The sequence below is a fragment of the Loa loa genome, assembly GCF_000183805.2.
Source record: "Loa loa unplaced genomic scaffold supercont3.32, whole genome shotgun sequence".
In the NCBI taxonomy this organism is placed as follows: Eukaryota; Metazoa; Nematoda; class Chromadorea; order Rhabditida; family Onchocercidae; genus Loa; species Loa loa.
Window position 1 is genome coordinate 401,335 of NW_018108212.1, and position 15,875 is coordinate 417,209.

The 15,875-nt window shown below is 32.4% G+C and overlaps 2 protein-coding genes across 2 annotated transcripts; both read right to left on the bottom strand.

The window, feature by feature from the left end:
• Positions 1–9,813: 9,813 nt before the first annotated feature.
• LOAG_06848 (hypothetical protein) lies at positions 9,814–11,368 on the bottom strand (the record flags this gene model as incomplete). The annotated part of the gene is made up of 4 exons (XM_003142384.1): positions 9,814–9,900; positions 10,136–10,252; positions 10,681–10,868; positions 11,218–11,368. The coding sequence occupies 4 exons, from the start codon at positions 11,366–11,368 to the stop codon at positions 9,814–9,816; spliced, it is 543 nt and encodes a 180-aa protein (XP_003142432.1).
• Positions 11,369–14,571: 3,203 nt separating this feature from the next.
• On the bottom strand, positions 14,572–15,490 carry LOAG_06849 (embryonic fatty acid-binding protein Bm-FAB-1; the record flags this gene model as incomplete). Its single annotated transcript, XM_003142385.2, has 3 exons — positions 15,308–15,490; positions 14,997–15,184; positions 14,572–14,709 (listed from the first exon to the last, which is right to left on the bottom strand). The coding sequence occupies exons 1-3, from the start codon at positions 15,474–15,476 to the stop codon at positions 14,572–14,574; spliced, it is 495 nt and encodes a 164-aa protein (XP_003142433.2). The 5' UTR covers positions 15,477–15,490.
• Positions 15,491–15,875: the final 385 nt, after the last annotated feature.

Consider the following 15,875-nt stretch of genomic DNA (forward strand, 5'->3'; position numbering starts at 1 on the left):
GTATATATATATATATATATATATATATATATATATATGTGTGTGTGTCTGTGTGTGTGTGATTACCAGCCTCATAGTAATATGAGGAACGAAAATGAAAACTGAAAATTATTATAAAGATGGATCCCTCAGCAACGGATGTCAGAACTGGATTATTTAACTTAAATGACTGGTTATTTAACTGATTATTTAACTTAAATGACTTAAATGAACTTAAATGAATCTGTAAAATATGATGATTGAAAGAAGAAAAAAAATGCAAATGAACCCATTATCTTGCACAAGCAATAAACACTTATTGGTCGAATTGTATAGCAAATTTCTGTGTCACCGACTTGATTTTAATCCGACGAAACTCACAAGTATTTCAAAGTATTTCGATTATAAATTCAACTTATTGTCTAAATTACGTTACACAGAAGCGCCCAGTTCAGATTTTGTGGAGCGCAACTGCTAATAATGACCTTCGAATAATCGCACTTCATTGCACAGGTATGCGCAGAAATTACTTATATGAATAATTAAGTGAGATATGCATAAAATGAAGTTTTTGATAATATCAACATGATTAAATTACTCTCGTAAAGGTCAGCTTTGAAAAAATTTAATTAAAATGACTTTTGAAGAGAGCGCTTAGTGAAGTTTATAGTATAGATTTTCTCAAAATTTTCTGCTTAATTTTATTTTTATTGAAATAAAAATTTCAGGTTTTTACTGCGGATGAGAAGTTCTCTTATGAATGAAAAGTAACTGGCTAACATATTGAAGAAATGATGCAAAACATTTGAACTGTAAATTTCAAATCATTATATCTAGAACTGAACACATTTTTATTAATCAAAGTAGGAAGAGTAATAACCAGTATACTGGTGCCAAATAAAAGAGAGTTTTCTATTTCTGCAGCATATAAACTCGTATTTCAGAATTCAGCGAACTTTTGCTGGATGTGGAACTACTTCTTTTTTATGAAATGATAGTCAATTGGCTAGAGATCAGACGGATACTGCCGTTTATTCCGCACTTCTTAACTCTTCATTGCAAAATTCTTTAACTTCTGAAGCATCGGTTTTCGATTTTTGAAATGTTGTCTTAAAGGATCTTTTTTGCAGACCGAAAATAGCATAAAATATAATAGTTTTCTGTTTACCGTAACGATTTCCTGAATATATTTTTTATGTGAAACGATTTCGCCAAAAATCAAAAGTTGTAATGACAACTGACCATCAAACAATCTTGATTATTTCCGGTATATTCGGCTTTTGAAGTACATTAGAGCTCTTTTCGGCCAAATACTCAGATGATCCTCTATGGCAATCGTTGTATATAAATTATGTTTCGTCATTTATCATAGTCCAATTGAGAAATGTCCGTTGTTAGTATGAAAGATGAAATAGTTGAAAATGACGATTATTGATCAATTCATAAAACAGATCCATTTATTGAGTCTCTTATTTTCTCAATTTGCTTGAAATGTTGAATAATACGGGTGACATTGCAGTAACTTTTCGTATTAATATGAGATCAACCTTGATATTGCTCTCTGGGGATCATTGTCAATTTCGAGAGACAGGTCACTGCCTTTTTCATCCTCGAAGGTCTGGTTTCTTGCGCAAAACTTTTTGAATCGCAGTTGCACTATATTTTCATAAGTAGTTTTTGAGTCAAATAACCTAATGACATTACGATTTGCCATTACTATTATTTGTTTGCAGTTCATTATAAACATACTTAAATCTAAAAAATCAGTCAAATTTTCTCTTTGTCAAATATCATTTCCTTAATTTAAAATAAATATAGAAGCAATAGTAAAATGATAAATAATTAGCAGAAAGAATCATTATAACGATTTCTAAAATTGGCTATTTATTTATGGGACAAATTCTTGTTGGATTTGTTAATATAAAGGTAATTGCTTTTTCTGCATTGCTGAAATTTGCTGCTTTGATTAGAAAACATTAATATAAATGAACGGTCATGTTATACATCATTTTAATGTTCATTTCTTGCTTTATGTTCTCCAAAAATATTTATTACTTACTTATTGCTTCTGTTATATTCATTTTAAACTAAAGAAATAGTGCTAAAAGAAAAGAAAATTTAAGCGAATTTTTCAATTCAAATCTAACTGAGGGATGGCATGAGGTAATTTTTGAAATTTTATTCCTTAGGAATTACATACTCTTAGTGTTTTCTCGAGCATGAAATTCATAGTAATTTTAAGTCAGACAAAATTACAATCAACCAAAGCCAATTCTATCCAATTCTCACATAACTCTAAATTTGATCGTTTTATATTTTTCCAGATTTGAATTGATGCAGTCAAAAATATGAAATGTGTATAAAAATGACACAGAAACTTGTCGACCAATACAAATGCAGTTCAAAAGAGAAAAAAATAATAGTAAAGTAGCAGTCTGAGAAAAGACTTTAGCAATTCATAGTATCGGCAAATCAAAGTTCATTAATTTAGTATTAATAAGAAATTGTCACGAAACTTTACGTACGGATCGCATACTTCATGTAATGATGAATGTGATTTTGTTCTATTCTTTTATTTCAACTCCAAATCCTTACTAGCTCTTTAGTTTAAGTTCAAAATAAACGAACAAAGGAGTTGTTAGAAATTTAGAAAAGAGGGAACACAAATGAATACATGGGAGCTTTTTTATAGGAGCTATCGAAGCTATGGAAGCTTTTTTTAGTAAACTTTACTATTAATTTTATTCCAAAACACAAAAATTCAAATGTGGGAAATGAAAAATTTTTGGATTTTTAAGCGATATCCTGCGACATACCGGACACCTCTTTTTCTGTTTTCCTGTACTTTACACGAGCTCGTGTTTTCTGCATTAAATTTTACTTCCAAAATTTTGTGGTTCCACAGAAATATTTTATAGTATTGGTTACCAAGTCCACTAGAGAACCTAAGACATGATAAACTCCACTGTGACCAAGATTGATGGTACGCTAAGTAATTTAGTGACCACTGAAATCGCCTCGACTCAAAATTATGTTTTCATGGATTGGGTGGATGATTATGGAGTCCTACTTGGGGTCGAATAGCATTGTAGCTGAAACCTATCCAGAATATTCGCCCTTATTCCTCTTCCACTTATTTCATAGTATCCAAAATTGAATGTACTATTTCCTGAAACTATATTGTAAATGCGACAAGTAAAATGCAGCTAATAAGTGTTTAAAATGTTAATAAACGTTTATATTTAAGCTAATAAATATCGGATACGGATACCGGATAGTAATCCTTTTTTTATATATTTTCTACGATCGATGGAATAAAGTATTTCCAAATCATCCATTAATTTGCAATATTCAACTTGAATTTATGAACGAAACAATGCGGGCTGACTGACTTACAACGGATATTTCTACATGTTTAGTGCATAATTATTGAAATTATATTTATATATTTAAGCATAAAGAGAGAATTGTGGATACAATACAAACTTTCTAAATGCATTGAAACGTAAAAAACGTGTATTGTAAAGTCTTGTAATACTTATTTTTTACACTGAAGATAATTAAGGCTGATACAGGCGCAAATAAAATTTAAACTGAATTGTTTCACTTACATTGGCTCTATTTTTCAGTATCATATCATTCGCATAATAAAATATATTTTTATCGAGACAAAGGAAGTGAATGGCAAAACTAAGAAATAATTAGTCGATATGTGACAAAATGAAGTCACTGAACATTCTTCAAATTAACGTCTTTATAATACAATAAAGAAAAAAAAAAACTAACGTCAATATTCAGAATAAACTAACACCCTTGTAGTTCTTTATCAAATAGCTTCCGCAAAACAAGTAGAAAAAAATTCACCTGTCGCTTGCAACTCTTTCAGGATGCATCCTTCCCGCATTCCCTATTCTTTCTATCAGCCATTAAGAGACATAAAAGCATGAAGTTGTCACTTTTCATCAGAGATTTCATATTTCTTTTTAAGAGAAGAAATAAAAATACCGAATTTAGGAATAAATCTAAATATAGGTAAATGGAATTAGGAAGAATGAAATGAAGTATAAACAGAGAAAAGAGAAGCGATCATTTTGAAGATGGCTTAAGAAGTGATGATGACAATGCTAATGCTAACACTGGAATTGAAATGGAAAAAAATTCATGTTTTGCGAGCTTTCTGCTAATAGGAGCATGTGATGCATTGGGCTTGGCTAATATAATTATGGAGGAATGCTTTTTGGACCAAAATTCACTGACCAAAGACAAGATGGAAAAGTGGACGGTAAGGAAAAGTTCACAACAGAAGAGAGGTATCAAGACTTTCCAACCGTTGCTAGTGAAATGCTTCATCCCCTGTGACTAGTGAACGATTGCCAGGGATTTCAAATATTGCAGTTGAAATGATTGTTTCGCATGTATCATAACAGCTGTCAAAGAAGGGTTGCATGGATACCCTTTCCATCATTGATTAGGCACTATCGTAGTTGCAAGAGTCTCTCAAGAGCTTCAACCGCAGAATTCCCCGGAATACAGCATGATACTTGAATTGTGCAGCCAGATGTTTTTGGGCAACAACATTTCTGTTAAGATGGTTCAAACAACTGCTTATTGCTTTCTATATCAGCTAGCATGGATTTATCTGTATTGTATACTGTATCATTATTAACAGTCAACAGTCTGAGACATACTAAATGAAATATATTTGAATTACCCTAGACCCCGCCAGTGTGAAGTATATCCTGAATTTTCATCAACTTTTACATAGATTATCATAAGTTTTGCTACTCAAAATGAACGTTGTAATCGATTCACTTTTGCATACTCTCTAAGCTAACATATTAAGTGCATCCATTGTGTCACAAGCCTGGAGTTCCTGGAACTGAGCCATGCAAAGGGCGTGCGGGAGTTGTTGTTTAGTGAGCCAAGTAAGTACACTAAATATTAAATCTGAAATTGAATAGACACTGTAATAGAGAGCGAAACCAGAAAGAAGAAAGAATAAACCGAATAAATTATTTGATTTATTTATCTCTGACTAGAGAGTCACAGTACATTTGTGGATTTCACAGCAAAACAATGATTGTTTGATGTCTTGGCCTTGATTAATAATTATGTTTAATTGCAAAGTATGGAATTTTGCTTTTCGGCGAAGATAGTAAATCGATTTTAGAAAATTATTCGAATTAGTAAACCGATTTTAAGCAATTTCTTGAATTAGTGAACCGATTTTAGACAATTACTTGAATTCAATCTTTGCGCTGGAACTACATCCCACTAATCTCGACAACTATCGATGTTTGAATAATAGACACTTTATGGAATGTTTCACTTATTCCTTTCATGATAACACTCTGATACGTAAGATATCACTTACAAAATATAAAGTGCTATGCAAGCTCTGCAACATTCACTTTCCACAAACAGATATTATATATTTTAATTTCTGAAAACATAATACTTTAATGATATTGCAAGTACGTAGAATCCAACAGTGTTACCTTCTCAGCACGTGCATTTTACAAATATCTTCCACACGGAAAAAATCATCGCGAATTTTAAACTTGACATGCAGTCTGTAGTACTGGAAGACATTAATGTTTCCGAATTGAAACGAATAAATTATTTTCGCTAACAGTGATAACATTCCACTTATATGAAATGATTGGATAGGAAAGATTGTTTCATTTCCCTTTATATTTCCTATTATAAACGATCTGGCAAAATTACCTGCATATATTCAGTGCAGGTAATATTGCTTAGTTTTGTTCACAATCAAGAATTTCAATCGAAAAATGAAGAAAAAGATGAATTAAACGCATTCTGATGCAGTTTGATGCATTTTCAGTGCATTTTATTCCTTCAACTTTCCCACATTCGGGCAATGTCTTATTAGTTTTTAATTCTGCTAATAGCTTCTCATCTCTGCTAGGTAACAATAGCAAAATAGCAATATGAAATATCCCATAAGCTATACCTAAAGTTGGCCTAAGATAGCATGTTCTTAATAGCTATGTTCGAAAAAAAAAATCATATTTACGATGGAATCAGAACATGGATAACCGTTTACAAAAATCCATATATTTTAATTCGCAATCTCCGTTTCAGTTTCTTAAAGTGCTTATTCCGGAATTAGTGCTATTTCAAAAAACAGCATATGTATTCCTAATCATTTCTAATATACATACATTAATAAGGCCTCACTTATTGCGCTATTGCATTGAAGCGGCGTTTTTCAATAAAGTTTAACAATGACATAAAAAATTCTGTCTTTGGATATCTCAGTCTTTCTAACCGATCATCGCAGTGTAAACTATCGATTAAAACAAAAATGAATTATGGTTAAGATTCAACAAATTTTGATCAAATTCGAAAGCTTGGAAAAAATATGCAATCCTTTTTTTATAATCCATTACCTAACGAACATCTCTGAAAACCGTTTTACCGATGTAGCGTGGTCATCAACAACATCTAACACATTACAACCTTGATAAATTAAGTTGGTTGACTTGCATAAGTGTTTTGAGTGCACTTGCAAACACCAATTATTTAATAAAAAGCGTGATTTAAAAAGAAAATAGGCAGAAAAAACTATGAGAACTAAGAAAAGCAATACCTAAAGTAAGAAGCAAGTCTGTATGTTAATGATTTATGTCTCTTTGAAGTAACTTATTCCATCCTTATCATTATCAACGAAAAACCTATTTGCTCACAAATATTTCTTATTAAACTAATGACAATGCACATGAAAGGAATCGAGTGACCACAAGATAAGGTTCTAGGAACCTGATATGTGTCCAGACAGACCGGACATATTATTTGAATTCATGAGTACATCGGTTGATTGAAGTAAACAAAATATCTATCATTAGCACCATTACACTGCTGCTGCCAGCATTGTTAGGATGGAACGGTCTCTAAACATGTCTTTAAATTTTTAACTACTTCCTAATTAGCTTTATTTGGACATGATTATCTGGTCTTCAACTCAGAAACTTTACAAGCAAGCATCTGATCGAAATATATTGATCCGGAACCTGACCGTATTACACTTGCAACAGTTATTTTGCAAATAATTATTTTGTTTTTTCTGCATATTAATAATCATAGAAAACACATGTCATTCAATTGCATTGGGCACATCACAATGAATATTTCGTTGATTTTTTGTTAAGCACTCCTTTTCGTCCCGAGTATTTCATCAAACTCTGATTAAATATTAACAGGTGTGGTAAGGAAGTTATTACGGTAGGAAGAGAGTAACCTCAAAAGGCGAATGAATGCCTTTAAAGTATTTATGTAAAGATAGTAACGATACATGGAAAGCAAACTTCAGTAGGAAAAAGAAATGCTGAACGAAGTATAACTAACATTTTCCTCCTTCCCTTTCACTTTCTGGAACGACTCACCATCCGTGCGTTTCTGTCTTATAGTTCAATTTGACCTATCGGACTAAAATAACTTGTAAATGAGCTAACAAATGTTTCACTTTCGAGAAGTGAGAGGACTAAAATAAAAATGAAGTATGTGACACTCACTGGAATACCACTAACTGGATAAGCAATTAATTGGTAATCCATCTATTCTCATTTTTGGTGTGGTTTTGCCATTAGCTTACAAATTTGTAAAATGCAACTTCTAGATTCAGTCGATGTGCAATGATGTGTTATTATTATTTTTGATGGTGGCGACAGTGAATAGCTTCAGCTTCAGCTTTCTTTCGTGCATGTACAATAACACCATGTCATACTAAGGCGAAGCATTCAACTTTTTATTAAAGCTTCAATAATTAACAAATAAGTGAAGTAACAGCCTGATAATGTGTCATAGGGATTCGCGACATAACTATACCGCCGCATAGTAACGAGATCTTCCGTATAATCACAATACTTAATAACTAATCATACGATAATGATGTCATCTTCGTCAGATTGACTACCAAAATTGCTTTTATTATGTGCTACTGTTTAAAAACTACGATTAAACATAGTCTCTATAATGAAATAGGACGGAAACTGTCGGAAAAGCTAATTCATCGAGTTTATTTTTCAACGGTACAGGTTTAATCGGGATGTAATATTATTCTTGAACAATATTACTAGTTAACAACAGCAAATATATATATGTAAAATATAGGACGTGATAAATCCACAATAAATGATAAATATGTTATAGAATAAGCAAGCAATATGATCAATTCAATTCCTTGTGTTGTCTTCAGTAATAGTTGATTTTCAGTTTGTTGATAGGTTGCATAATGATTGCGATATAGGAATTCGTCCTTCGTTAAGCTGGAGATGTACTGTCGGATAGGTATTTATTTAGTGGAAGGAAGGAATATTGTAGCTTGTTTCCAATGGTGACGGATGGACGAAGAGAACGCTATGGTCTGCTTGAATTGTAAAAACTGATTTTGTAGGGTTTTTTCCATATATATACACCTAAAATTAGAAGAGAAACTTTAGTAAGCTGGACTGGGTTATCATATAGATATGGCTGCATGATCTATAGTCCGAATAGATACTGAGATATCCTTGTGACATTCCCTCATTGTTAGCTTATATCCTCCTCATTACTTTAATTTTGCTTACAGGATTTTGTCATCCTGTTTGGAATATATTGTAGAAATTCTATTTGAATGTAACTTTAATTTCAGTAATCCGACAGGAATAACCTCAAACTGAATGACATCTCAAATGGATACATATTTAGAAAAGCGATGAGGGTGTCTGGTAGATGATAATGATGATGACGATACGTTATTGCGGACAAGGACAAGCTCTACATGGTCAACAGAGCGTTGAATGTGATTCATCGTCGTCGTCAGAAAATATTTTGCCGGCGACAGAATATTATGCATATATATTAGTACATAGTATATTTAATTGGTTTGGATAGATGTACCAAAGAAATAACCTGCAATGTAACATCTTTAAGAGCCGAAGATGAGTATTGTGAGTCAGTCAACTGAAATCAGTACTGCAATTTGTGTTAAAAACCATTGACTATAGGCAGCAGTAACTGGTTCTCTCTAAACGTCAATGTTTACTTAAACTGATTATTGCTTATTCGAAATTATGATTTTATGAAATCAATGGAAAAATTTTCCAATTAGAAAGAAATTTTCAATTGGAAAACGGAAAAAATTCTTCTATGAGATTTACTATGTATGACAAAACCGCATGCATAATTCGTGTCGTTGACATGCGAACCTGCTCGCAGCGGAGTTTAAAAACCAAACTTTTATACCTGTTATTCTGGACTGAAGTTCAATCATGTTTTTATCATTCGATGAGTAACACGTACAACTAGTCTGGCACTACTTTTTTTTCTATTTAATTAGTTAACATTTCCACATGTTTTTCTTTTAGAGATTTCATGTATCGGCACATTAAATAGCTGATTGCTTCAATTTGCAGCAGTAATAGATTCAATGCTATCAATTATATACGTTAAGAATATTTTATAATTTATTATAAGTGGTTAAGGGAGTTCTTACAGAAGTCATTAAATGACCGAGAATACAGAGTTACAAGTTTAAAGTCAACAACAGCTCAGGATCTTATTACAAGGGAAACAAGGACAAATCATTCAGAAGACGAACTTTATAAGATATTCGGCTGACTGAGCTTTGACTTGAAATTAATATCATTCCTATCACTTTATAAATTGCAGACAGCACTCCCATCACCCTTTTTTCGCCAAAAGATGCGTTTAATAAACTGAATGCATCAGTGCAGTTGGTCAAACTGGTCAACTCTATAAATTACGTAAAGGAATAATGGACATCAAACCCGCCTGCAATGTGGTAATATACCATTGCGTGTAGTAAAAAATTTAGCAAAATTCAGGAGGATTATTTATGTCATAGGAGCATACTTTTCGATAGAAACCAGTTGCACTTACGCCTTTCCACGTAGTACGCTGAAATATTCCCAGTTATTTCCCATTCTATAATTTAAGATTCGATTAATATTTTAATCATAAAATGACCCATGTCAATCCAAAGCAAGTAATGCATGAAAATGAACTGTTGTATAAAACTTTTAAAATTTGCTGCCATCGCGTACTTTTTGCGCCGATTAAGTTTTAAAGTAAGTAATCACATCTGATTCAGAGAAAAATGTATTCAATAAACTGACTGGAATACCAAACATACCATGATAAGATAATCATCTTCTCGGGTATATTGAAACGTTTCATGATCGTCTGGATTTTCTACACGTATCACATTTTCTGTCATCACCGCTCCATTTTGACTCGTGTCTATTGTTACCTATAAATGATGCATGCTTTTTTTTATTGCTGTAATTAATTGCCACCTACTATTAAACACATTATATTTCAAATGAACTATTCGTAAGATAATGAAGGCATCAATACTTTGTACAGTTTTTTGTCCTCTTGCATCTCTAAATCGAGAAATAAACATTATAGAGGCCATTAGTAATTTGCAAAAGATAGAATATTGTAGAAGTAAATCCGTGAAATGATTTTTAGGCCTTCATATATATTTTGTAGCAGAACTGTAGAGTGGTTTCTGCTTTGTTAGTTCTGTATTTATTGTGTAAACAGACCATTTCTGTTTTGGTAATGAAAGTGACAGATTGATTGTTAAAGTAGCAAATTTTCTACTGCGAATTTCATGCAACATTGGTTGCTTATTTTTTCATCTGTAAAGGCGATATAATATGAATAACATACATTAAATAAGCCATCCTCCAAGTGATCAGTTAGAAAAGAAGTACCAAGCTCGAAATCCATGTAAAGCACATTTTTCTTCCAAGTAAGAGTTTCCATATCGTACCGTAAAGGCAACCCTGAAGCTGCTTTTCGAATTACTTTTGTGACACTTGCTATCAGGATAAGCCGACGTGTAAGCCACTTGTAGCCTGAAAAGTGTTTGTAATTATCAAAGGACGACACAATTTCTACAATTTGAATCCTCGGCTATTGAGATCCAGTAATATGCAATATGATTTATTCACTGAGTAATGTTTTTTTTCATAATCATTTGATGATTGTTTATTATGGAGATTAAAGTATTCAATTTAAAAGTGCAATATGCTAGTGGACCGATCTACTGCCTGCATTGGTATATTGTTCTTATCCCCAGATTAGTATTTAATACCCAAAGAACAAGTTAATATTGATTTGTAATAGAGGACAAATGTCATTGATTGCAAAGATTGTATTGCATGATTCGAATGCTCAACAGTATGAACAATCGAGATAGCAAACCTCGAGCGGTGAGGTATTCATCCAGATTAATAGATTTTTCGAGCGTATATCTTCCAAAAAATACACTGGGCAGTTTTCTGGAATCATTGGAAAATGAATAAGGGAAAGTAAGCAAGAGCAACGGTGGCAGCCATGAAAAGTTTGGTTTCATAGAGTGATGACCTGCAAAAACAGTGCGTTGATAGTGCAAACATCCCACAAAATGATTCCGTAAAGAAGAATATGGGTAAAAGAAAGTTTAAATAGAAAATTTCAAATCAACATTTTGATTCCTGAAAATCTATTTCAGAATCAAATTACTGATGCAGCGCGAAGTTCGGGATATTGACTGATTTAATAAGAGAGATTTTCAGTGAAAGCGTATGAAAGTTTATAACGCAACTAGCTTATTATCCTTAAATTCCAAATGATTTCAGTGTAGAACAATCAGTTTTAACTGATAGCAGTACAATGATTCATCGAGAACTAAATCAGTTTATCCGAGCTTGTCAAACGAATTTCAAGGTTATCGATTGAAATTACTATCACCTGGAACTTTTTAGCGTTGAAATGTTTTAGAGCATTAAGAGTTTTATACATAATGTTACTAACTTACCATTTGATTACTAAGACGAGAGTGTATGGTCCAGAATAAAACAAAGATAGCGCTTAATGCAAATAAAAAGAACCCACAGGTAGATCCTCAATGCTACTTCGTACTCGTAGGATAAATATTGAATTCATCTGATTGATTTGGGAATGAAGTGTAAGCCAGAAAAGTTTTATGAACTCCCAAAAATGACATCAAGACTGATGAGACTAGTTCTAACTTCAAGCTTTTCCGCTAATAATGAACGAGTTAATAAGTCATAATACTGTCTTGAATTAATTCTCCCAGAAATAAAAGCAGTGATAAGAGTTTCGAAACGTATTTAGAATTGACTGTATTTCATCGCTTTATTTCCTCATCAATCCGTGCATATAATGACGAATTTGGTAAGTTTGAAGTGAGCTGACCTGATTTGCACGGCTCTTCATCTTCTCTTCTCTTTCCTTTTTTTTTTTTTCGTTATCTTATGATGGATTAAAATGGCAATCCTTATGTACCCAAATTCCATCATCAACAATAACTATTAATTAATTCTAAGGTACTCTCCTTGCTCATTGTTTCTTCATTAAAAAATTATGGCTTTCTTAAGATAGCTCTTTTGCATATTTTTCTTTTTATCATATATCAATCGTAGTTTTCAAAGAAAGAATGAGGAAGAAGTTCTTTCACCATTGTTATTTTATGATGAAAAGGTAACAAATCATGAAATTAGCTAGACCTGATATGCTTGTTCTGCTTAAGGATCTTTTGAAAGAATAAAATTATCACTGTGTTACAAACATATTGGCACTGATAATTTCACTGCTTAATAGAAAGGTTAACTTTTTAAGCAATATGAATTTTTTGAATGAATACAAATAATATCGATGGTTATACTTGTTTATTGTATAAATCTAGTTCTGGTAATTAATGCATAATAATATTTATCGTAAAAAGGAGCAAAGCAGTTGAGGATTTTGATTCTGACTATATCTGATGATGATTGACAAGAAAAAAATAAGTGATAAGCTGGCTTTATATCAGTATTGGTTGAACGACACTTTGGAATAACTTCAGAAAGATTAGGGCAAATCATTTCTTTTCATCTTTCCTTTTTGATCAGCAAAGCAATTTTTGCTTTTGTAATGTCACGGGACACAGAGATCAACAAATAAAAATAAATCGGGCAGGTTAGTGGATGAATAAATTAGTAAACAAAAGAAATAAAAAAGCTTCAATAAGAAATTTACGGCTGAATGAATCAAAAATGCGAGTAATTTATTCTTTCGAAATATTTGAAATGGTGTAATCAAGGAATAATCAATCAAAATGTAATTCTTGCAGAGAAATCATTTGAATGCGCAGTGATGAAGAAGACATGAAATGCTGGGGAGATTCTAATCGAGGCCAATTGCGCCCCCAATATGATTTGATGTGATAGAAGTCAGATTTGAATGCATTTTCCCATCAAGTTGTATACGGTTTTCTGACAGTCATCTCAATAATATAATCATTTTAGTTTATGCAGAAGGAATGAATAAATGAAAAGGAGGGAGATGAAAACATTTCTTTTTACTCAACAAACCAATAAAAGATATGAATGAAATGAATTAGTTGGGTAATTTGATATGGAATGAAAGGAAGCCAAGGGAAATTTGTTAAATTTGACAATGAACTGAACCAAAGTAAAATGTGCAATCCAATGAGTTGGTTTACTGACAATTGGATTGATTTAATATAATTCATCCAAATCCTTCACCATTAATCACTGATCTGTGCTTGCATTGCAACACATTGTTTGGGGCAATAGTGTAAGATGTAAGAGTGAAGTGTGATGAAATGCTATCTTTTTACTAAAGCTATCTAGTTTAGTGGTAGAGATGAAGTTATGGAGTTTACTTCGGAATTTGATAGAAATCTCATCTCAGTTTCTGTTTAACTTTTATGGAACTGATTTTCGGTTTAGTGGAAACTATTCTGATTGAAGTATGGAAAGATCTGAGATGCAAAAAGATTGTGCATCTGCATGTAATATATAGGCATGAAGTAATTTGGCTCAAAAGATTCTTAAAAATTAGTGAATAGATAAAAACGCATCTATTACACTGGATGCTAGGACAGTTCAACTCAAAATATAACTCGGATGCTTAGTTGAAAATGTTGTTGTTCGATGCTACGGGATATATATTATCTCATAACACCGGATTCTGTTGCTTTATTCATAACTTCAACACCCGATGCTATCAGCCACCATCAAATAGTAAAAAGCTGATGTTACTGATCATAACTGATGTTGTCTGCAATGCATACAGGTAATAGCGTTACTTGTCTAATCATCACTGTCATGATTGCGGATAATATAGCCTTGAAGATTCTCGAAATGACTGCGACGTTTAACTCCGATAACTTCATCCAGAACAAATCCTGCTTTCCACTCGCAGAGTTTGCTCTTACTATTATCATCAATTGTTGGAAAAGCATAACATGGAGAAAAACAAGTTTAAAACGGATTTATACGGAATCATCCGATATAAAAGCAACGTGGAAGAGCAAATGACTTTGAATAAAAGATAATGGAATGAGAGAGTATCAAATTACTGCTTCCTGTAATAACGTTTTGTCGAAACTCCTTTACAGGTCACTTTCTGAAATAAATTAATGGAGTAACCATACTCTCTTGTTCAAAATATTGTCACGCTTTTTTGGAAGAGTTAGTTAAACCTTGTTGAACAATTTGTCAAGTGTTGATTAGTTTCTAGAATAATAAGTATTTAAATTCTTTTAGCTCAAACGTCTGGTAACCTTACCATAATTAAGTAATTGCCATCTCGATAGTATTCGTAAATTTCGATGTCACTTGGATCGTCCACCTTGATATGCGTTTCTGTCAGTATATTGTCTAGATCTTTCAGGTCAAATGTTATCTAGAAATCTTCAGAACATTCTAATCACTCAATAATAATGTTTGCTTTTGCTTAACAATCATAAGCATTTTGATGAAAAACAACGATTATAAAGGCGCCACAACGATTATAACAGCGCACATTCCAACGTCCAATTTAACATTTTATTAATATCTACTGCACGAAAATCCTAAAAATTATAAATTTAAGGAATCCTTCAAGTGATTGTACTCAGACTAAATTTAATCAGTTTTTGAAATCGTAGCTAGCCATTCTTCACTTTGAAAATGATATAATTACAGCCTTACCTTGTGTTGCAAGCTATCTAGAGATTCCGCAATGAATTCTTCGCCCAGAGCCCAATCAGCAAACAATGTATTCTTTCTACTTGTCAAATTCTCCATATCGTAACGATTTGGTTTCTGAGAATTTGCTTTGCGAAACACCTTTGTGACACTAGCCAATTTGATTATTTGTCGCATGAACCATCCGAAACCTTAAATAAAAAAATGGCATACTACAAAGTTTTATCGATCATGTTTAAAGATACGTGTATATATATCAATCTGAAAAAAACAAATTCTTCCAAAAATTAACCAATAAAGTCTGTATGATTGACCTCTTGCCTCAAGATACTGGTCGAAATTTTCATCTTTTTCGAGTTTGAAAGTACCCAGAAACTTTTCTGGAAGCACCTTGGTGTTCCCATCGGACGTAACACTTTTTGTCCCAACTTCGTCGAAGACCGCATTTAATACAATCGCAACAATTATGAATCGCATTATCATGATGACCTTCAAATCCTAGATGAACAGATGCCAAAAAATGGACATATCAGGAGTGGAAGTCACTTTCAACAGAATATATTTTTCAAGACATTCCATAATTGTTTGGCATTGAGGATTAGTTATTTTTGATACTTATGAAACGATTAAATCGCTCGAAAATTGAAATATAAAAGTGTTCTGGATCTAGGATTTGGAACTTTTTTATATGAGTATAAAAAAGTTTTCAAGATGTTCAATGGCAGTTTCTGAAAGGCCAGTTGAAGGCTTCTCAGAAACTGCCATTGAACATCTTAAAAAACAAGGCTATCCCTTTCCTCTGCTGACATTTCCAATCATAACGAGTAATCATTTTAAGTGATACTAGAAGATCTAACCGGATCGGAGCCAGCCATGCTGTGG